This window comes from Lactuca sativa, chromosome 2 (assembly GCF_002870075.4).
Source record: "Lactuca sativa cultivar Salinas chromosome 2, Lsat_Salinas_v11, whole genome shotgun sequence".
Taxonomy (NCBI): Eukaryota; Viridiplantae; Streptophyta; class Magnoliopsida; order Asterales; family Asteraceae; genus Lactuca; species Lactuca sativa.
The window spans coordinates 13,451,583-13,473,476 of NC_056624.2; the positions used below are offsets into that span (position 1 = coordinate 13,451,583).

The 21,894-nt window shown below is 33.8% G+C and overlaps 3 protein-coding genes across 3 annotated transcripts; all 3 read left to right on the plus strand.

Annotated features, from left to right (window-relative positions):
* The first annotated feature begins 628 nt into the window (after window positions 1-628).
* Window positions 629-4,286, plus strand: LOC111902795 (WD repeat-containing protein DWA2). The gene is made up of 13 exons (XM_023898607.3): window positions 629-786; window positions 931-1,014; window positions 1,114-1,246; window positions 1,597-1,708; window positions 1,821-1,920; window positions 2,038-2,165; window positions 2,355-2,424; window positions 2,500-2,588; window positions 2,702-2,747; window positions 2,967-3,040; window positions 3,153-3,226; window positions 3,409-3,467; window positions 4,070-4,286. Exons 1-13 carry the CDS (start codon window positions 742-744, stop codon window positions 4,109-4,111), a joined length of 1,056 nt encoding a protein of 351 aa, XP_023754375.1. The 5' UTR covers window positions 629-741; the 3' UTR covers window positions 4,112-4,286.
* Window positions 4,287-9,351: 5,065 nt separating this feature from the next.
* LOC111902781 (uncharacterized) lies at window positions 9,352-14,642 on the plus strand. Its single transcript, XM_023898597.2, has 11 exons — window positions 9,352-9,934; window positions 11,093-11,184; window positions 11,435-11,628; window positions 11,945-11,984; window positions 12,051-12,132; window positions 12,212-12,289; window positions 12,536-12,661; window positions 12,889-13,010; window positions 14,018-14,057; window positions 14,161-14,235; window positions 14,348-14,642. Exons 1-11 carry the CDS (start codon window positions 9,654-9,656, stop codon window positions 14,514-14,516), a joined length of 1,299 nt encoding a protein of 432 aa, XP_023754365.1. The 5' UTR covers window positions 9,352-9,653; the 3' UTR covers window positions 14,517-14,642.
* A 1,910-nt stretch (window positions 14,643-16,552) lies between these two features.
* Window positions 16,553-18,676, plus strand: LOC111902771 (uncharacterized). Its single transcript, XM_023898588.2, has 5 exons — window positions 16,553-16,708; window positions 17,562-17,746; window positions 17,943-18,075; window positions 18,163-18,277; window positions 18,379-18,676. The coding sequence occupies exons 2-5, from the start codon at window positions 17,589-17,591 to the stop codon at window positions 18,441-18,443; spliced, it is 471 nt and encodes a 156-aa protein (XP_023754356.1). The 5' UTR covers window positions 16,553-16,708; window positions 17,562-17,588; the 3' UTR covers window positions 18,444-18,676.
* Window positions 18,677-21,894: the final 3,218 nt, after the last annotated feature.

Sequence of the window (21,894 nt, forward strand, 5' to 3'; positions counted from 1 at the left end):
CTATACTATTGAGACATTTTGAAAATTAACAAGTGTATAGTCATGTCAAATCAGTTAGTATTTTTGTGAGTATTTTCCCTGTAAATTGCTGTAGTCTTTATGTTATTCAATAGTATTATATATATATATATATATATATATATATATATATATATATATATATATATATATATATATTTGTGAAAAGAACGAAATTGTGAGGGTAGACATAAATGATAAAACTATGCTATTACGGGGTGTTTGGATACAGAAAAAATGGCTGCTTATTAGTTTTTTGTTTATTCTCACCACAATAAGCTAATTTAAATGTTTGGATAGGATGTTTAAAAAATAAGCTTATTGTGGTAGGAATAAGAAAAATAAGTTAATTTTAATAAGCAAATGGGAAAATGTTTATTGCTTATTGCTTATTATTTATTTTACTCATATAAGCTGTTTTATTTTGCCAAACACTTAAATGCTTATTGCTTATTCCCACCACAATAAGTTAATTCAAACACATTTTAAAAAAATACTTATTCTCACCACAGTAAACAAATAAGTAATGAGCTAATAAACTAAAAACTATTTATCAAAACGGCTTTAAACTAAAAAAAACATGACCATTTTTTGTATTGAAAGAAACCATTTAAATATTAAATTATGTCCGAAGTCGTTTGTAAGGTGCAAGTTTTAACTGTAGAAAGAGCCCTAAAGATCTTCATCAGCTGATTGACGAAAAATCAAGACATCCTTCCTCAAATGCAAGGAGGATCAACTGGAATCGGTTACGGTCTCAAATATCAGGTGAAAATCGATCACGCTAACCCCATTCACACACCCAAAACCTCCCAAAATCCCCCTTCAATCGATCTGCATTTCACTATAATTGTCCTCCAAATTCTCACACTTTACATCGGCATTTACTCGATTTCTAACTTTTTTTAACAGGCAAGATGTATAGCGGATGTGAAAGCCGATACAGATCACACCAGTTTCCTCACCGGTACTCTCAGTCTCAAAGAAGAAAATGAGGTTTTGAGTTGTTTATTTGATCTCTGATTTGCGTTAATGTTGTATATGTGGAGTTTTGATTTTGGTCGGATTGAACTTCTTCATCTTTGTTTGTTTCAGGTGCATCTGATTAGGCTTTCATCAGGTGGTACGGAACTTGTTTGCGAGGGCTTGTTTTCCCATCCGAATGAGATATGGGACCTTGCTTCTTGCCCTTTTGATCAACGAATCTTCTCTACCGTCTTCTCTTCTGGTAATTAATCTATTATCTTCTTAATTGGGATTATGATTGTGATATTCGTGGTTATAAGCAGTAAATGACTTGGTTAAACTAAGCTAAGAGTGAGATCTAGATAAAAATCCAGAAGAATTCATCTGTTTCACTAGAGAAGTAGCTCTAATAGGATTTGTTGATCAAAGATACTGGTAACAGATATGATTCTAGTTTGGTCAAGGTAGGGAAATGCATTATGAATCTGGAATTTTGAGGTTTGCCAATTTTAAGCCATGATTGCAATCATGACTTACATTTGTGTTTTGAAAAAGTATCTCATTTGAGTTCAGCGTTGTATAAAGATTCCTGTTAATATCTTGCTGTTGAAGGTGAATCATATGAAGCGGCTGTTTGGCAGATACCTGAACTGTATGGCCAGTCAAATTCTCCTCAGTTGGAATGCATTGCTTCACTCGATGCACACAGTTCAAAGATTAAGTGGTGAGTTATGTTTTCTTTCTTCCTAAAAGCCCATTGATTTCCTTTCTTGTATTTGCAATTTGCATCATTATATGTAGTAATGTCTTATTTATGATCATATTTATAATGACAGTGTGCTGTGGTGGCCATCTGGAAGACATGATAAGTTGATCAGTATTGATGAGCAGAATATCTTTCTTTGGAGCTTAGATTCTTCCAAGAAGAGTGCACAGGTATAAGAGAGCAAGATTCTTTAGACTAATCAAAATGTGAAAATCTGACAGCTACAATATAAAACTTTCTAGTATTTAAGAAAGTTTCTTGTACATGAAATATATATATATATATAGGTACAATCTCAGGAGTCTGCTGGGATGCTTCATCATATTTCAGGTGGAGCATGGGACCCACATGATGTAAATGTTGTTGCATCGACTTCTGAATCATCTATCCAGTTTTGGGACTTACGGACTATGAAGTATGCTCTGACTTTGGTCAAAGTTTCTTCCCCCTCTTTAGTTATGCAGAAAAAAGATCTTGTTTCTTCAACAATTTCTCATTTGAATGAAAAAATTGAGTTTATTGTGCAACTTTCTCTTTGATTTCATTATGAATTTTGGGAACTTTTGAAGTACTACTAATTAGATGCATGTTTATCAAATTTCAGGAAAACAAATTCAATTGAGTATTCCCATGTTCGTAATATAGACTATGATAGCAAGAACAAACATATGCTTGTAAGTTCTTTGATTTAAGTTCATCATACATAACTATTATATTATGGTAATTAAATATTGTAAAAAAAAATACAGGTAACAGCTGCGGATGAATCTGGTATTCATATATGGGATCTTAGAATGTCGAAGGCCCCTGTTGCAGAGCTCCCTGGACATTCACACTGGTAATATTATATTTTGTTAATTATTGATATAAAAATAAATAAATTATCATTTTTTGTAATCTGATTACCTAACTTTTTCATTTGACTCTTATCTTTTCTTTCTTTTTATGCAGGACTTGGTCTGTTAGAAGTAATCCTGAGTATGAAGGAGTCATTCTTGTACTCTCTCTCTCTCTCTCTCTCTCTCTCTCTCTCTCTCTCACTTATGTAAATGCAAGAAATAGCAACATACTTTGAATTATCTGTTTATTATAGCCTTTTTTTTCTTATTACAACATTGTGCTTTGAAAAATGTACACAGTTATTATAGAAAATGTAATATAAATAAGTAAATTGAAAGTATGATGCTATAATTGGACATACATTGTGTATATGCAGAGTGCAGGAACAGACTCGGCTGTTAACTTGTGGTTTGCTGCTCCTGCTAGCAATGATGAATTGACATCTGATAGGTCTCTCTTTTTTTTTTTCTTATTATATTTTGTCATTTTGTGTTGAATGAATACAGTTGAAAAGTACGTATATGCCCTTGTCCCCCTTACCAATTTATTTTTATTTTTACAGCTTGTCTAACTCCACTACTAAATGGACGGAGTCTTTGCTCCATACATACAATGACTATGAGGACAGTGTTTATGGTAATTTGATTGTTTTTTTTTTCCATTGATAAATTATGTTTAATGAAATATTTGAGAACATGATGGGATATTGGAAGAATAGAAATAATCGAGGGCAAATTTGTAAAAAATTAGGGATTAATCTATTTATTAAGTCGTTCTTTCTTTCTGCATTAACTTGATAACATTTGTTGAAAACACAGGCTTGTCATGGAGTTCTCGGGAGCCTTGGATCTTTGCATCATTATCTTATGATGGAAGGGTAAGACATCTACTCTGTGTTCTATTTTAGTCAAACATTCAAACTTCACTACTTTTCATGTACTTTACATCGAAACTATATATGGATAAAACATGTTTAAGAAATTGATAGCACACTTATTGGAAAGGAAAAATAAGCCTGATTTTCTCTATTTAGCCTATGTTTGACAGACTAGCTGAAAAGCTAGTTGGTAGTTGATAGAGTAATAGCATTTGGTAAAAACGAGCTGATAAGCTAGATGACAAACAAAATGACATATAAGGGTATATATAGTGGGAAATGGGCGGCATATAAAGGGTATATTATCAAACTTGTGGAATAAGCTCTATGAGCTTATCAATAAGCTATCTGAAATAGTATTTTAAAAAAGCTAGCTTATAAGCTACTTTAGCAGTTTCTCACCAAACACTACACTGCAATAATATATAACACAGCCTTAATCGTTCTTTATATATTATGTAAAAAACAAATACTCGTATATGGTGTACATAATTAGTGAATTGAGTGATATCTCCATTAAGTTAAAAAGAAACAGTAAATAAATTTTACTCTACATTTTGTTATTTTTATGAGGTTGATATTATGTTCTTTGTGAAAAACAGGTCGTTGTGGAGTCGATAAAGTCTCATCTCCCAAGAAAGTGAACACACCCTTTGCACATACAATGTGTATTTTGAATTTTGAGGAAGTTTATTGATATAGCTTTTTTAAAGGATTTTTGTTCTTAACATTGTCCTGTTCTTTTGTCACGCGGGAAGCAAATTATATTTGAATTTGTTATATTTCACTACTATTGAATAATAAGTTGTTTCCATGTTATGTTTTCTTAGAGTTTTGTTTCTTTTTTACTTAACGGGACAAACTTCTAATACATGGCTGTTTTTAAACTACACCATCTGATTTATTGGGTTAAGCCAAAAAAATTATAGCATGACGTATTGAAACAAAATTACTTATAATTAAGTGAAATATAGGTTAATTGATAGATTTGTTATAAGGTTCTTTTTTGTTTAACATGGAAAATAATGTGGTTTGTACTATGTGGGTATATTTAGGGTGAGAGGTACCAGACATGTGGAACTTATATATATATACACTAGAAAATTTTGAGCCCGTGCTAAGCACGACCCACAGAGGATAATGATATGTTTTTTTTACCATAATCTAAAGTATAATCTGTCAGTAACTAAAAAGTAAAGATTTTCTGCTTTAAATGCATGAAATTTCAATGTCAAAGCATTAATAAGAAAAAGAAAATGAAATTATACTCTTATAATGAACAAGTAAATGGCAATTGTGTTATATATTTTTTGCAAGATTGTTGTAGTCATTCATAGGTATGAAATCATGACTTGATAATATGATTGCTTATGCTTTTAAGTTATATGCCATTTCCTCTTGTTGAGTTGATGGAGAGTTGTGAAGCTCATAAGAAATAGAAAACCAGTCAACCACCAAAAAAAGTCAACTGATCTGAAGGGTAAAATTTAGATGAAAGTGCATAGTCGCAAGCATAATGGAAAAGTAAATTCCAACCGAATAAAAGATGACGCCATGGGTAGCAAATACCTTCTGCGTTAACTCAAAACGAAACCAACAAATTGGTATACCAAAATTTCAAACGAGTAAAGTCTAAACTAACCAATCACAACCTCCTTGAGTAAAGTCCAAACTAACCAATCACAACCTCGTTCCCCTTCTTCCTCCTATTCGGCAAGTGTAATCTGTTGGAATTTGAGTAACATCCTTTGTATTCATCACATAAAATATTTTCATTTCATATAAATCACCACACAACACGATATCATATAAAGTATTTATGGTTAAATACAAGACATGGTAACTTACTTCCCTTTTCACCGATAACAACATTGCACTTTGAAAAAATCTACCAAATTAATGGAACAGGATGAAAGTAGGTTTCTATTTGTTGTTTTTAGCCAAGGTAGCTATAGCAAGAGCACATGGCCATACTGCAATAATCATCTCCAATGATATGAAAAATAAACCATGGGAGAATACAATGTTGTTCTAAGAAACCGAGATTGTGAATGCCCCTTCCCTTCGAAGATATATTTTGATTGAAATTTGGTGTAAATATACAAGCAGTTGTCAAAATGTTATCAAAACATCTGTTGTATCTTGATAGATTCTTTAAACTACAATCTCGCTAATAGAACGAAATTAAATCAAGATGCTATGGTAAACAAATAACTGAAAGTATACATTTTACGGGTTAAATGTGAAAAAATTGCTACATATTATGGCAAAAAAGCGAAATTATGATTATATTATGAGTGAAAAAGTAAGGTACCTTCTACACATGACAGAATAACCTAATATTTTTTCCTTCCGTTGGAATGAAGCCACACTTCAGCCTTAAAAAGATAAGTTCCAACTATGCGATGAAGCTTATTAGTTATTTGAATTTACCCCAAATATGTAAGATGTGAAATTACCTACCTGTCCTTGTAGAGTGTAACGACCGAAAAATTCCAACCAATTTAAATTTTTCAAAAACAACCCGATTCCATTAAAGTTATTACAAAAAGGTTTTCAATAATTTAAAGTATTCCCAGAACCACATCACGACAAAAACATGAGGAGCGGTACGATCACGCCTTTGCCTTGCCACGGTCTCCTGAAGAACCTGAAAAACATTAAACCACAACTGTAAGCCCGAAAGCTTAGTGAGGTATCCCCAAAATATCAACCACATATACCATACACGCATAACATGCCATAACATATCCGATCACAGAACAGCCATGCACTTCGGGTCTACTGTGTGACTGGTACGCCGCACCGGCCAACAGTCCACCTGGTCCACCCTCCGAGTCTAGCCATATACATCGAGTCTACAGTGTGATTGGTCCGCCCGCACCGGGCCTTCAATCCACCCGGTCAACTCTCTGAGTCTACAATATGATTGGTCCGCCCGCGCCGGGCCTTCAGTCGGCCTGGTCCACTCTCCGAGCCTCGGCACGTCTAGTCTGCCCTCTTGGGGCCTACAGCCTATCCGGACCGCTCGCTGGGCCTTCGGGACAACCGGTCCGCCCTGGGAATCTTGGCCTACAACACAAAGCAGGACCCGCCTCAACCCAACTCCAGTCCAAATAACCATGTGCACATAAACATACAATCATATAACAATTCACAGTCAACAAGCCGATCAAACAAATCGCATAGCATACCATCATCCTAACCAGGATACCGACCTAACCTGTCACTAGCATAGCATCACCCTACATATCAGGGAACCGACCTTAACCAAGTCTCTAACATATACCATCCTAGCTACCAGGATGCAAACTTATCAAAGCAATAACATAACAACAAATACCCGGATCTCAATCCGATAAAGGGCCGGCCTTGGTGCCTTAGACCCTGTTGATATAGTGAGGATAACTCACCTCGAAACTGCCGGCTGAAAAGATAAGATCTCGCTGCTCCAACTCCGACACGAACTCCTCCACTGAACAACACCAAGGCACTGAACTCAATAATTACCAAAATACCCCTGGAAGACAACTAGTCAACCCTTGGTCAAAGTCAAAGTCAACCTCTGACTGACTCTACTCGCCGAGTCAACTCGATGACTCGCACGAGTCCCCATGCTCAAAATTTCCTTCAATCCGCGACCCAACTCGCCGAGTCACCCCGAGACTTGCCGAGTCCAACAACTCTGAGTCCACTCGCACACAACTCACCGAGTCATCCCTTGACTCACCGATTCTCGGCGAAACCAGAAAAGATTGGGACTCTTCGACAAGACTCGCCGAGTCCAAGAACAGACTCGTCGAGTCTAAGGTTATCTTCAACCTACTCGCCGAGTTGTTCTTCCAACTCGCCAAGTTCCCGCCTATCTTCAAGCAACTCGCCGAGTCTACCCATGTGACTCGTCGAGTACCACCGGGTCTAAATCCATACCGAGGCTTTCCAAGCCATGCAGATGATCCAAACCATAGATCTACCCTTCCTAAGGCCATCCATCACGTAAAGTGGCAAACTTTACATGAATCCAAGGAGATATAGGCATTTTCACTCTAGGGTTTGGGCTTGGGACAAGATTGCTCCACCAACCACTCAAAAGCATGGACTTTTATGCATTCTAACCCTTTTCCATTCCAGATCTGAGGTAGCAACCTCAGATCTAACCTCTAAACTCCAATACACCAAAGGATATGATCTCTAACACCTCCAAAAATGATGAATCTAGATAATAGCAGCTCAAACAATGAAATAATACCTCAAAAGGAAGCTCCAAGAGAAGATTAATCCGGATCCTTGCAAAGCCCTTTGATTCAAGTCTCTTCTCCTTCAAGATTTCTTCAACAACCACTTCTCCAAGCTCCAATTGCACTCTAATCCCTCACAATCACGTCTTAGGGCTATCTAGACTTCTACAGGGGGTAAAGAGGCTGGGAAGAGGGTATAATGTCCTTTAAATAGGGCTCATCCTCCGGATTTAGGGTTTTCTCCACTCAGCGCCTACTCGCCGAGTCCATCCGCTGACTCGCCGAGTCGGCCACTTAACACGCGACCAAAGTCGCGACCCTACTCGCCGAGTTCACACATGGACTCGCCGAGTTCCCCTTCCCAATTTGCTCTTTTAGCCCTTCAACTTTACTCTTGATATTCCGGGATGTTACATAGAGGAAATCAACTTTGTGGTTTTTCATCACTACAAGTTGCATACGCAAGAACCTTTAGATCCATTCAAATCATCATTAAATTCAATGGAATATTAACTAAATTCAATTGAAAAAGTTCATCTTTTGTGATGGTTGTTTTTTTAACAACCAAAAATTACAAACTAATGTAGTAACATATGGGTGAATAATTATTTATATTATACACATTGGTTCAATTTTAATAATTGTTATTAAACAACTAATTGTTTTTTTCACATATATGCCACACTAAAACACTTTGCTTGCTAATATAAATGGAAACTGAAAGAGCAAATATCTAAAAATGCAAGTAGTCATGTATAAATTTTCCACAATAATAGTGCAAGTTTATCATCATTTTCAGGGAGTTCCATTATGCTAATTATCATATTAATACTTTAGCACCATTAACATAATCTTTTATATCGTACCATGTTGCTTAAGAAAAAAAATCATGGTTTTCTATAGCACATCTTGATCTCACCTTGAATCACTATAAATACTATGCTTAAGACATTTCATTCTAATAACAATAGTGATACTGATTGGCTTCTACAACTGACAATCATTATCACTTTCATGCATCAAACTGTAGATTAATAAGCAAACAAGACACCGAAACCATCAATGCCTTCCCAAATTAATAATAAACAATGATTTTACCTCTCTACTGACATTCTAGAATAAGATAAATCAAACTATAGATTAATACTTACTCGAAAACAATTTTACACACAAATACTTGAAACCATCAGTACCTTTTAGAATTGTTCAAGTCAATGCTCCCAATTGTCAACTTTACTTCTCTGTCCTATAAGGAATTGCACTCTACATAATTACATTAGGTTGTACACATATAAGAATAGGAGAAGAGATTATATGTGAAAGTCTATAGAATTATATAAGAATTAGACATTGCCAAACATATGAAATTGGTGCATGAGATATAATAAAATTATATTAATTAATCAATTAGTTTATTTTATTATAACAATAAGGTTATCATTCAAACCTTTTAAACATAAATATGAAAAATACATATAATAAAATTATATTGAAAGTCGATTATTTAATTTTGATTTTTTACTTTTATTTAATGAGGGAAGAACTTATGGAAGAACTTATTCGACCTATAACTGTTGCCACGTGTAAACAAAATAGTGGAACAACAACAATGACCCCACTCTTTAACCTCCGGGATTTCCCCATCGTCACACCAACGGAAACGATAGGTGAATCTCCATTTATCTCTCTCACACACAAACACACAAAAACACACACTCTCAAAATCCTCACTTCGCATTTCGCAAAGATTTCAGGCCTCTGATTTCTGTCTTTAAAGCTCCGTATTGCTCTCTCGAATCTCCTTCAGTCCCCTAACCAGACTACAGAAGAAAGTTTCTAAAAATGGTTGCGAAGTGTCTGGATTCATTAAGAACCGACTAGGGTTTTAGTTACTTAAAACCTCAACTTGCTAATGGAATTTGTATGAATTATAATTGAGTTTTCGACAATGACATTAAATTCCGGTGCGCCGCGTCCGCCGTTTGCATTGCGGTTGCGGGAAGTAGATTTCCCTCCCACGTTGTTACTCCAGCGGAAGCTTTTGATTCTACGAGGTGGTTTCAGGTTTAAATGTTGCTGTTCCGATAAGGTTGTGCCGATTCGGAGTGTTGTTATTGGTGCCGGACGTAAGGGCGTGGATAAAATTGAAGAATGGCCGAGTGATTTGAGCAAGAAGGTTCATAAAGTTCGAGTACAAGCTTCATCTGCATGGTCTTTTGCTTCATCTCAGTATGTTCGCTTCTTTTAGTTAACGTGTGTGTATAATTGCTATGTGATGGTGATGATGAGGTAATGGGCACCATTGTACTAATCAATGCTCCAGTTGAATGGACATCATAATTTATTCAATTTGATTGTCCCCCTTTCTCAGCCCTCTTTATCGGCTTTTGTAGCACATCTTAATCGAATAATTTTTTAATGAATTAATTCTGCCTTTTAGCTTGAAAAAAGTGACAATTTGGCGGTTTGACATCTCAAATCGTTCAATTTTTGGGATTGACAATTGGATATGAAGCATTACTCCCTAGATTTTGCAAAAAGTGTCTATTTTATATATTTCATGGCCGAATTAATACATACTAAATTGGTTGTTACCATGAAATTTCAGGCATTTGAACACCCTTTTCATTTCTAAAGTTCTGGTGCTTCTTGTATGATTTAAGTGGTTACAATTTGATGGACAGCAATTAAAAAAATCACATTGAAACCTAAGTTGAATATTGATTTTTTTTTGGAAAACGAACACTTACTATGGGACTAATGAACTAATAAAATGTGCAAAAGCTATCACAAATTATCATTATTGGCAGCATCTCTTGCTTTGTCATTCATCACTTTGATTGTTCTGTTCTGATAGTGAGTGTTTCAGTGGTTTCATTTTCATCTGAGCAACATAACTCAATCTGCCATTCAATTGAAATTCACATGTGATATTATGTTATTTAAAACATCAATCTCCACAATTCATAACAGGGTTTTGGTCTACTTCACTAATATGAGTGAAACGACATTTGGTGCAAAACATCATAACATAATTCTATAAATGGCATGTTATTAATATTATATTTGCTATCTTTAACAATACTTCAACCTTATATATCTATGTAGGTTGATAATCTTGATTCTTTTGGACCACTTGACTCTGTCTCTTGCCTTTTGTGCTTATATATTATAAGCTATTTTATGCTAAAGGCATAAAGTTTGAAGTAGTAAAGTTGTTCATTGTTGATTGTTGAGATTCAAAAAAATATACGTGTTCTTACTTCTTTATTCAAAACTCATCTCCAATTAAATAATGACATTTCAATTGTAAGCATTTAAAATTGACTCAATTGCTGGTTGAAAACTTGAGGTTTTACTTGCTTTCTGAATTTCTAATTGCTGCAGACCTCAGCTGGCTTCAAGGCAAGAAAAGTTTTTTCCACGCTGTACCCCTAGAAATTCTGGGCCACAGTCTCGTGACACTCCACCAAAAAGAGGTAAAGATTGTGTATTATTTATAGCATCCTACTTTCATATTTTTCTATTACAGCATTGTACTTTCAATTATTTTCTTCTGCACACTTATAGCATTGTACTTTAAATTGTTTTTCTTACTACATCAGTGAAAATTGCTTTGTAATTGGGTAGATTTTTTAAAGTAGGATGCTGTAATAAACAAATTCAATGAAAGTATGTTGCTATTTTCTTGCATTTAACCCCTGCAGTTTACTGGTTTATAAATGTTAGATACGGGTATTGCAAATGAGAAGGACATGGGCATCAATTTGTTAACTGAAGATGTTAATGAATCTGGCATTAATGAAGATGGTAGTAGCTGGTATAGAGAAAGTGGAGAGGACTTGGGTGAAAATGGATATAGATGTAGATGGACAAGGATGGGTGGTCAAAGCAGTGATGCCTCTTCAAAATGGAAAGAATCGGTATTAATATTTTAATTCATGTATTTAATAATTTATAGTATATATTATATGTTACTTTTCTTGAATGTTGAAACTAAGACAGTGGTTTGTAAATTGTAAGAATGTTTCTATTATGTGTAAAGAAACATAAGTACATTGGTATTATGGGTTGCCTCTTCTGGTATTAAGAACATGCTATTAAAAAGGAAAACATGTGACACTAAGTGATTCTGAGTTATAGTGGTTATGATTGGTGTGAATAATTTGTTTTGATGACCTTGTGAAGTATGATCCCAGGTGGATAGATTTAACTGGATTTATTGATTCTCCTTGACAGTGGTGGGAGAAAAGTGACTGGACTGGATACAAAGAGCTAGGTATTCATCCTATGTACTATTTACTATTTACTACTTGTTGATATTCTAAAATTTGGTAATTTGTAGGTGTTGAGAAATCTGGAAGAAACTCTCAAGGGGATTCATGGTGGGAAACATGGCGAGAAGTTATTCACCAAGATGAATGGAGGTTAAAAATTATTTGCATTTGCATTATAAATCTGAATATTAATTACCAAAACTATTTTCTTAGCAATTTGGAAATGTAGTAATATAGCAAGGATAGAAAGAAGTGCACAAAAACAAGCAAAATCAGGCACAGAAAATGCTGGATGGTATGAGAACTGGTATGGATTGGATTGGTGCCTTTATTTTATGTTACCATGACATACTTTCATGAGGAGGGTATTTATGTCTTTTGCACAAATGAGTCTCTGTCCTACCTTGTTCCACCTTTTTGGGTTGGACAAAAACATGACAATCTTTTGTCCAATAGTCAATGAATGCCAAATGCAATATAACCTGTTATGGGGACTAACAAAATAAAAAAGGTAGTATTAAATTAATTATGTTTAATAATGATAATAATGTAGGTGGGAAAAATATGATGCGAAAGGGTCGACTGAAAAAGGAGCAAATAAGTATGGTAGACTAAATGAGCAGTCATGGTGGGAAAAATGGGGAGAGCATTATGATGGAAGGGGATCCGTTCTTAAATGGTATGTATAATGTATGTTTTCAGCCATCAACAATGAAATTATATTTTACGAATGAATGCTTTGGCTTTGGAATTCGAGATTCCATTCCTTGACATGCTTGGTCACCAAATCCATGGAATTGAATTCCGTTCTGTTTTCTGTCAAGATTTCAATTTCTTTAGCTTCCAATTCCATTCATTTAAAAAAAAAAAAAAAAAAACTGTTTTTTGTTTGTTTGTTTTTCTCAGGACAGACAAATGGGCTGAGACTGAAATTGGGACGAAATGGGGAGACAAATGGGAGGAGAAGTTTTTTGGTGGTGTTGGATCTCGTCAAGGAGAGACATGGCATGTCACACCTGCTGGTGAACGTATGTCTCATCCTATTCCTTCCATTTACTCTTGATTATTAGTAAAAAGGTCTCAAATACCCTTCAATGTCATCAATTTTCTGGATCCACCTACATCATGTGTACTAGGTGGCAAATTGGTGGGGTGGGCAACGCGTCAAATGGGTTTGGGTTGTTTGTGTTAACTGCCAACACATTTTGCTCCAATTTTTCGAATTTTATAACATGATTACAAAGACTATACTATTAAGAAACAATATAGTTCTTTTAATAAAGCAAAGATAATCAATAGCATTAATAACATATAAACATCACAATGATAAATACATAAAGCAAAGATAATCGTTTGAAATTTTGTGCAAGGAAAGAACTTTTAGTTTGGATGCACATCTCAACTTGGAAATTGTTGCCATTTTCGTTGGATGAAAGGAGCAACACATGCCTTCCTGTGGTCCAATGAAAACCATGACATTTTCATTTTCTAAGAAATCTTTGTTAAAATTACTTATGTTTCCATCAAATGAATTGATTATCATACAATGCTATTTATTATCAGTAAATAGCATTGTGTTATTGATAATAGCGTAGTTACAATTTGCTACCAATACTGGCAATGTACGTATTGGTAAAAAATGTAAATATGTTGCCATTGTTGGCAAAGAATAGTAAGTACATTATAATCATGTCTAAGGAAATGGAAATGTAAGTACATTGCTGTATGACTTACATACTGTTATTATTGGTAAATAATGTAAGTACTTTGCTATTATGGGTAAATCTAAATAAGTATATTGCTGTTATGGGCATAAAATTGTGTATTCCTTATATTGGTAAAAGGAATAAAGTATTAATGAAATATAAGTATGTTGCTATTATGGGTTAGTAACGTGTACATTGTAACCCTCTTCTCCATACTGTTCTGAGAGAAATCAGTTTCAAGATTTTCATTTAAACATTTAATATGTTGCATTTTTTTTAATCAATTTGTTATGTATAATAATTTGATTGTTGCATTGATATATTATCAGGATGGTCAAGGACATGGGGTGAAGAACACTTTGGGAACGGGTATTTATCAAATTATTCAACAACCTTTATTTTATTTATATCGTCTCGTGATCTCACAGTGTTTATTTTTATTTATATTTATTCTTTTTCTACTTTTTATCAGAAAGGTGCACAAATATGGCAAAAGCACAACCGGGGAAAGTTGGGATATCGTTGTAAATGAGGAAACATATTACAAGTAAGTCCTTTTTTTTTTTTTTTTTTTAAATTATTATTTTTTATATATGAAAGTACGTTGCTATTACGAATTTACGAGCTTTGAACTTGAATTTTTGTGTATTTGATTGAAGGGCGGAACCTCACTATGGATGGGCTGATGTAGTTGGTGACTCGACTCAATTGCTATCCATACAACCTCAAGAGAAACCGCCAGGTGGCTATCCGTATCCTGACTTCGGATCCTTTCCACCGCCACCTCAAGGCAGAGATCCGCCATCGATGCCGCCAAGAAATCAATGAAGTGTAATAGGTTTCTAGAATCATCTGTATTATTTAGCTCTCGTTTGTAATAAGCATTTATTCTTGCATGTAAATGTCTTAGATTTGCAATTTTGGTTATTTAAATGGAAAATTTTGTCAAGTAAAGACTTCTTGTTTCAAAAAAGGGAAAATGATTTGAGAGGTAACAAACTTTTCATTTTTGTACGCATTTAGTCACAAACATTATTTTTGTACATATTTTACCATTAATCTTACATAATTTGTTAAAGAAAATGCCATTTTAACATGCATTCGTGGGGTTATGCAATTACTTTGATTATTTGGAAATAAGAAAGATTATGCGGATATTAGGAACATGTTACGTGGATATTACGGCTTTCCCCTCATTTCATTCTATAACTTTGGTACACTTTAATCAAACACAAGCAAAGGTGTTCCTCCAACAAAAAGTGGAAAGTAAGTTCTCAACCCTTGACATTCGGTACAAATGAGTATTTGGTACAAAGCCTATGTCCATTGCAACCCACTTAAAGTTTTTGTTAGGGATATTGATTTTCAGTTTCATGGATTATAATGACTTGTTTATTTTCTCGAAATATTGATTAAGGAGAAGTGTATAATGTCTACTACTGTCTTGGCAACTCTAAGAAATGATGATGAATATGTTGATGATTTGACATTGTGTATGCTAATCAGTGTTGCAAAACTCGTCGAGTTGACCGATTACTTCTTACTCGGCCCCTTACCGAGGCGAGTTACAGAATCCGAGTATTCCACGATCGACCCCTTATTGAAGCGAACAGTGTTGTAAAACTCAGCCAACTCGATGATTAATGTGTATAATATACTTAATGATTTATTATATAACATACACATATGTGGATATTACTAAGTATATATCTTAAATATTTAGTAATTATTCACGAAGTGTGACCATTGTGTGTTTTTCAATTTTTGTATATTCACATGTATTTAATTTTGTTATATATTTCAATCAACTTATGATTTTGACATATATAATTTTCCTAAAAATATTTCTACATGAATTACCGAATCCGAGTACTTGCTACTCGACAGTCGGCCGAACACGTGAGTAGTGAGTTCTACAACCTTGACGCTAATGAGGGAAAAGTTAGTGTATATGTTGATCACTTCATCGAACCAATAATTGATTGGATTGAGGAGGAAAATGACGAAGAGGGAAGTACTTCGGGTGAAGGCTATGATGAAGATGTGGACTCAATCATGCTTAACCTATCATTTGATCACAAAAGAGGTTGTTGAGGTTATATCACTGAAGAAGCTAGTTGATCCCCTTTTGACCCACATAAGTGTTTAACGCCAAAGATGAAGGACGTGGTGCTAAAGATGATGGAAGTTCCGCATGATGTGGTTGAGGAACATGATGAAGTTGAAGAACATGAGCAATCCCAATCGCCCCCTAAACTTTAATGTTATTTCTAGGTACCCAGAGACGGTTCGTAGAGAAAACGTCATCTTAAGCCTCAATGAATAGAATAAACAATCCCAATCGCTCCTAAACTTAATGTTAGAACAAATCTTATAACTTAATCTTATGTATCTTATGTGCTACATAAAATACAAGATATTACATAGAGCTGACAAAAACCTACATGACACACTAACACTACATAAAACCGATATGAAATAAAAAAGTTTTGTTAACAGATTTCAACCCCTTTAACTAAACAAAGCGAAACAACACATACAATTTAAATAGGTAAGGCTAGGTTCAACATCTTTCAATCCAACACGACACAACACATTAGAAGGTCTAAACCCTAAACAATATAACCTGATATAAACTCAACATGAAATAAAACAAGTTGTGGTAAAAGATTTCTATGTGTTTTGTAAACAGGTTGATACATCACGACACAATAGTTAAACATGTAATATTAGGGTCTAAACTTTTCAACCCCTTGATTTTCAACCCACCATGACATGACAAGTTTACTAGATCTAAATAGTATATGAAACCGAATGTATAGGATAAAAAAAATACGACTTCCTTAATAAACTAAACATGCAAATTGATACATATTTGAGGGACGAAATTGTAGTTCACTAAAAATACAATACCGCTGCTGAGTGCTGTACGGGTGGATTTTGGGAGTATTTCAGAAAGTTTTATAGCTTGTAACTTCGGTTCCCGCTTTCGTTCGTCTTCAATCTCCCTCTAATCACACGTAAGTTTTCTGCTCGGAATTCGTGTTTCTTTATGTGTATTTATTGACTAATAATATATACAAGCTATGTTGTTTTTAAATGTAATTTTGCTATAATTTGTTAAATCGAACTTATAGCACTGTTTAAAGTTGAGATTTTTTCGTATTAGTATTTTTATAGCTAATTGTTGAATTCCTAGTAGAAAATCAGCTCGTATGCGTGGAAGAATCTGCAGATCTCTATTGCTGATAAACCCTAAAGTTCAAACCCTAGTAATTAGCAGAAAGATGTTATTACTTCCTCCGCACATGTAAAACCTAAAGACGAACTTTGACGACTTGTTATGTTAGGTTAAATGATTTCAGCTTCTGACTGTGAAATCCATTGCTTTTTCTAGGAGACTTTGATGATTATATTGCAAATATCATAAAAACTTACGTATATAAACCTATAAGCGCTAAGATAAATATCGTATTGAAGAGTAGAATTGATTTGAAAAATAGGGTTTTGCTACTCCCTCCATTTGGACGGAATAATATATATTGTTTTCAAGAGAATCTTGGCAATAGATTACAAGCTTATAATAAATAATACAATTAGGCAAAAGTTGGACTTAAATTTGTAGCACAGTCGATGCAACTCATCTCTCTTGAAGTACAAGGTTTGACATCGAATTCACATTGTATGTTTTATTCTCAATATGCACTAGTCTTACTCGTTGTAATTCGTAACCATATATCATGCCCTCTCTTGTTATGATTGTAAGAAAATTGTTAAGCTCAGAAATAAATGATCAGTTCCCTATACAAGTTTCAAATACACTCTTATAAATTGGGTATATATGCTAATGAAACTATCTATACCCTACAAAAGTTTATAGATCAGTGGTGATCTTGAAAGATGGCTATTGATGAAGAAGAAACCATAGAGCAAGCAGCAGCAGCTCGACGTGAGAGGCTGAAAGCTTTGAAAGCTGCTCAACAACTTCTTGAAAATCCTGAAGAAGATGGAGCACCCAATGATAAGGAAGATGAAAATGGAAATGATGATGAAGAAAAGTAAGCATCCACAATCCTTTCCCTTTTCTAGCTTTCAATTTAAATTTGATATATTGCTCACTAGAAAACAAATGACATATAATTTGTTTCAAATTGTATCCTTTTTACACAATAAACAGACATTAAATAGTGCAAAGTGAGGTTTTTTGTATAAAGGCAGGGTAAATGCTAACAAACTACTAATTTTTTTTTACAGTGATGTTAATGTGAAATTCCGAAATTACCTTCCTCATGATAAGCAGCTTCAAGAGGGTAAACTTGCTCCACCAAAGTTACCAAAGTTTGAAGACCCTGTAGCTAGTGAACCTCCAATTGAAGAGGAAAAGAAGGTAAATTTTGATCTTTATTTTAATTATCCATCTATTGATTTGATTTTCATCTTATATAATATAATGAGTTTCTCAAATGTTTTCCAGGATCCTTTTTTGAACATTGCCCCCAAAAAGCCAAACTGGGATCTTAGAAGGGATGTACAGAAGAAACTTGATAAGCTTGAAAAACGTACACAAAAGGCCATATTTCAACTTATGGGTATGTAAATCTATGCTATTTATTTATTTATGATTTCTATCACTTTTCTTGTTGAAGGTGATGTTTGGCATGTCACTTACATCATGTTGTACATTTTGCAGAGCAACAAGAAAAGGAAAAGCAGTTGGCTGAAGAAGATGGCAAAGATGATGATTCTGGGAACTAGAAAACAACTTCATGTCTACGAATCAACTACTTTAAGGTAAACAGTTGCAAACTAAAATTTAGTTTATTAAAGTTGTAACAGTTTTTAGCAACAGTGTTACTTAAATAGGAAACAAAACGAAAAACTTTGAGGTTGTATTTAGGATTTTTGAAGGAACATATTTCTCTATCGGGGTTAATCTGGTTCTATGTTGGTTGTGGCTCTAACCTGAACAGACTTATGTTTTTGGTGCATATGTTTATCTTTCTTTGTGAAGGTTAAAATTGTCATTTACTTGAATTTAGGTGGTGTTTTCGTTCCAAAAAAAAGGAACTGTTTTTGCGTTTGTGTATACAATACTTAATGTAGCACCCATATTTTTGGGCTAGAAGTTTTAGTATTTGAAGTATAATTGAAAATTTAATAAAATAAAAATATTTAATTCTAAGGAAATAAATAAATAAATAATAAGTAAATGAGATAAATAATAAAAAAACCCAAAATGATAAAGAAATAACCATAATAAAAATAAAACCGATCCGATCCATGGGGTTAAAAATCGCTCAAAATCTGACCAACAAAACAGACCCACTATATATATTTTTTAGTACTTATTTATATATATATATATATATATATATATATATATATATATATATATATATATATATATATATATATATATATATATATATATATATATATATATATATATAGGTAAAGGTTCAAATGAGAACAAAAAAAGGTTAAGAACTGTAAGAACCTCTAATTTTAGATGTTTATAAAGGGTTTAGGGTTTAGGGTGTTTATAAAGGGTTTAGGGTTACCCTAAACCCTTTATAAACATCTAAAGTTAGAGGTTCTTACGGTTCTTAACATTTTTCTTAACATTTATCGTTAAGAAAAATGAAAATACTCTCACGTCTCAGGTGATTATTAGTTAATAGCTCTTTTAGTATTTAAATTGGATTTAATATTGTTTATTTTACAACAAAGAAATTTTAACGGTTTTGAATATGAAAACCCAAAAAACTATGACCCACAAACCCACAGGTTCAAACCATGATCTCACAAACCAAAACCAAAAAACTGTAAAACAGACCCATATCGAAACCAAACCCCCATGGGTTTGTAACCGAAAAAACCGACTTCTACGGTTTGGATATGGTTTTAGCCAAAATTCGACCGATGCTCATCACTAATGGTCTTCATCTAGGAACCAAGGGTTTTGAATCCTTGCAAATTCGTGATTACATCTTCATAAGAGATTACATCTTCATAAGAGATTGGGAAATTATCTAGCTTAAATTCTACCATTAATTCACCGATCTTTCTTCATTTTCCTTGCATGATTACATCTTCATAAGAGATTGGGAAATTATGAATCATAAATTTGTGGTCAATCTAGATTATCCTAATCTCAAATGATGTTAACTAATACAAAATATTAGACTAGTGGTTTCTAAATTGTGAGCGGAATGATTTGAAGGTTATGTTGAGATCATGTATTTTTTTGATGTGTTTGAACTTTGAATCTAGAACTTCATTTGAATGGATTTAATAAATTGGAATAACAATCTACTTTTGATTTTAGTCTGAATTGATCATTTGGAATAATTATTTTGAGGTCTGAATATATTTTGGCTCATTGGCGTTGAAATAAACTTTTGAACTCATTTGGAAAATTGTGGAAAAAACTAAGGGTGCGTTTGGTTACGGAAAAATGAATTGTTTTTCGGAAAAAATTTCTAAGAAAAATTATAATTTTGAAAAACGCATTTAGTTCAACATATATATATATATATATATATATATATATATATATATATATATATATATATATATATATATATATATATATATTTTAAATTTTTACAATTAAATTTTGCTATTTTCCAAAATTTTCAAGAACTTAGAAAATTTTAGAAAACTGATAATTATTGTTTTCAGTATTTTTCTAATTCCAGAGTTTTCTAGAATACAAACATACCATCTTTCACGCCGCCATTCCACCCCAACCAATATCCATGCACCCATCTACTCCCACATCCCCAACCCCGCCACACTACCATAATCACCGATCTACCATCACCACTACCACTAGCCCATCATCGTTGTCGTCATCATCACCACCACCACCGCCCTTCCATGTCGTCCTCTACGTGCCATGGTGGTGGGGAAGATCGAAAGGGATTTGACACCATTGATGTAGGCCGTGATATAGAAATGAATAAACGCCAATAAAGGATCAGAACTCATAGTTTCTTTATTCAATATTTCAAAAGCCAACCCACATTATTTCAATCCTGATTCTTATAGCAATGAAAAACGCCCTTGACAGCTAAACAATCAAAGTTGTCAACCCCACGTTTCTATATAAGAAAGTCCAATAAGCTCTGCATCATGACCACCACCACGACCCTTATCACGACTACCATCACTGCCGTTGCCACCACTATCATTTCCCACCCGCCCACCTCCACTTCCACCTTACCACCACCACCGTTTTCTAAAAATGAAACCGATGAAAAAAAATACACATCTAAACACTTTTTTTAATTTTCTAAAACAAAAAACAATAAATAAATAAATTTTTAACTAAATGCGTTTTCTAAAATCTCTAATGATAATTGATTTCATTTTTTTGAAAAATGAAAGTGGAAAATGAAAATTGTTTTTCCAAGGTTGCGTTTAGTTATGGAAAAAACAGTTTTTCATTTTCAATTTTTAGAAAAATGAAATAAGTTTTCATTAGAAAATTTAGAAAATGCGTTTAGATAAACTTATTCATTTTTCAATTTTGTTTTAGAAAATTAGAAAACATGTTTAGATGTATATATTTTTTTTATAGGTTTTCATTTTTAGAAAACGGTAGTGGTGGGCAACATGGGTTGGTAGTGGAGGTGGTGTCAATCGTGGGGGTGGTGACGGTGGCGATGATTGGTGGTATTTTGAAACCGCAGTTTCACATAAACATATGGATTCACTTAGGAAAGTGACTTGGTGTGGCACTTAAGAGCACCAAATTTGGAACATTTTGTTGTAATGAGGGCATTCTAGACATGTGTGAGGAAATATATTGTAACATTCAAAAAATCACAATAAATTTTAACTTTTCAAAACAACCCAAAACCATAATTGTTTACAAAACCATTGATTCAAAAGTGTATTTCAGTAATCAGAGTATCCCCAAATCCAAATAACATAAAACTGAAGGATATAGATGATCAACTGTCTCAAATACCACTAAAAATACTCAAAATAACCTTAGGTCAAACTTGGTCAAAACAGGTCAAAGTTAAAAAGTCAAACTTCATCAACACAGCTGAGTACGTTGTACTCAGCCTGTACGTGGGGTGTACTCATCCCTTGACCTAAAATGCGAAGCTGACCCAATACGCTCATCGTACCAACCCTTACACCCATCGTACACAACCTTCCTTCAATCTTTCTATTAAGAGCTTATTCGCGT

Coding starts and splice junctions, on each gene's coding strand:
- LOC111902795 (XM_023898607.3), top strand. CDS start 742: ATGCAAGGAGGATCAACTGGAATCGGTTACGGTCTCAAATATCAG. Junction 2,589..2,701: donor CTCCCTGGACATTCACACTG/GTAATATTATAT, acceptor CTTTTTATGCAG/GACTTGGTCTGTTAGAAGTA. Junction 3,227..3,408: donor CTATGAGGACAGTGTTTATG/GTAATTTGATTG, acceptor TTGAAAACACAG/GCTTGTCATGGAGTTCTCGG.
- LOC111902771 (XM_023898588.2), top strand. CDS start 17,589: ATGGCTATTGATGAAGAAGAAACCATAGAGCAAGCAGCAGCAGCTCGA. Junction 17,747..17,942: donor GGAAATGATGATGAAGAAAA/GTAAGCATCCAC, acceptor TTTTTTTTACAG/TGATGTTAATGTGAAATTCC. Junction 18,278..18,378: donor GGCCATATTTCAACTTATGG/GTATGTAAATCT, acceptor TACATTTTGCAG/AGCAACAAGAAAAGGAAAAG.
- LOC111902781 (XM_023898597.2), top strand. CDS start 9,654: ATGACATTAAATTCCGGTGCGCCGCGTCCGCCGTTTGCATTGCGGTTG. Junction 12,133..12,211: donor ATTCACCAAGATGAATGGAG/GTTAAAAATTAT, acceptor TTGGAAATGTAG/TAATATAGCAAGGATAGAAA. Junction 12,662..12,888: donor AGGGGATCCGTTCTTAAATG/GTATGTATAATG, acceptor TGTTTTTCTCAG/GACAGACAAATGGGCTGAGA.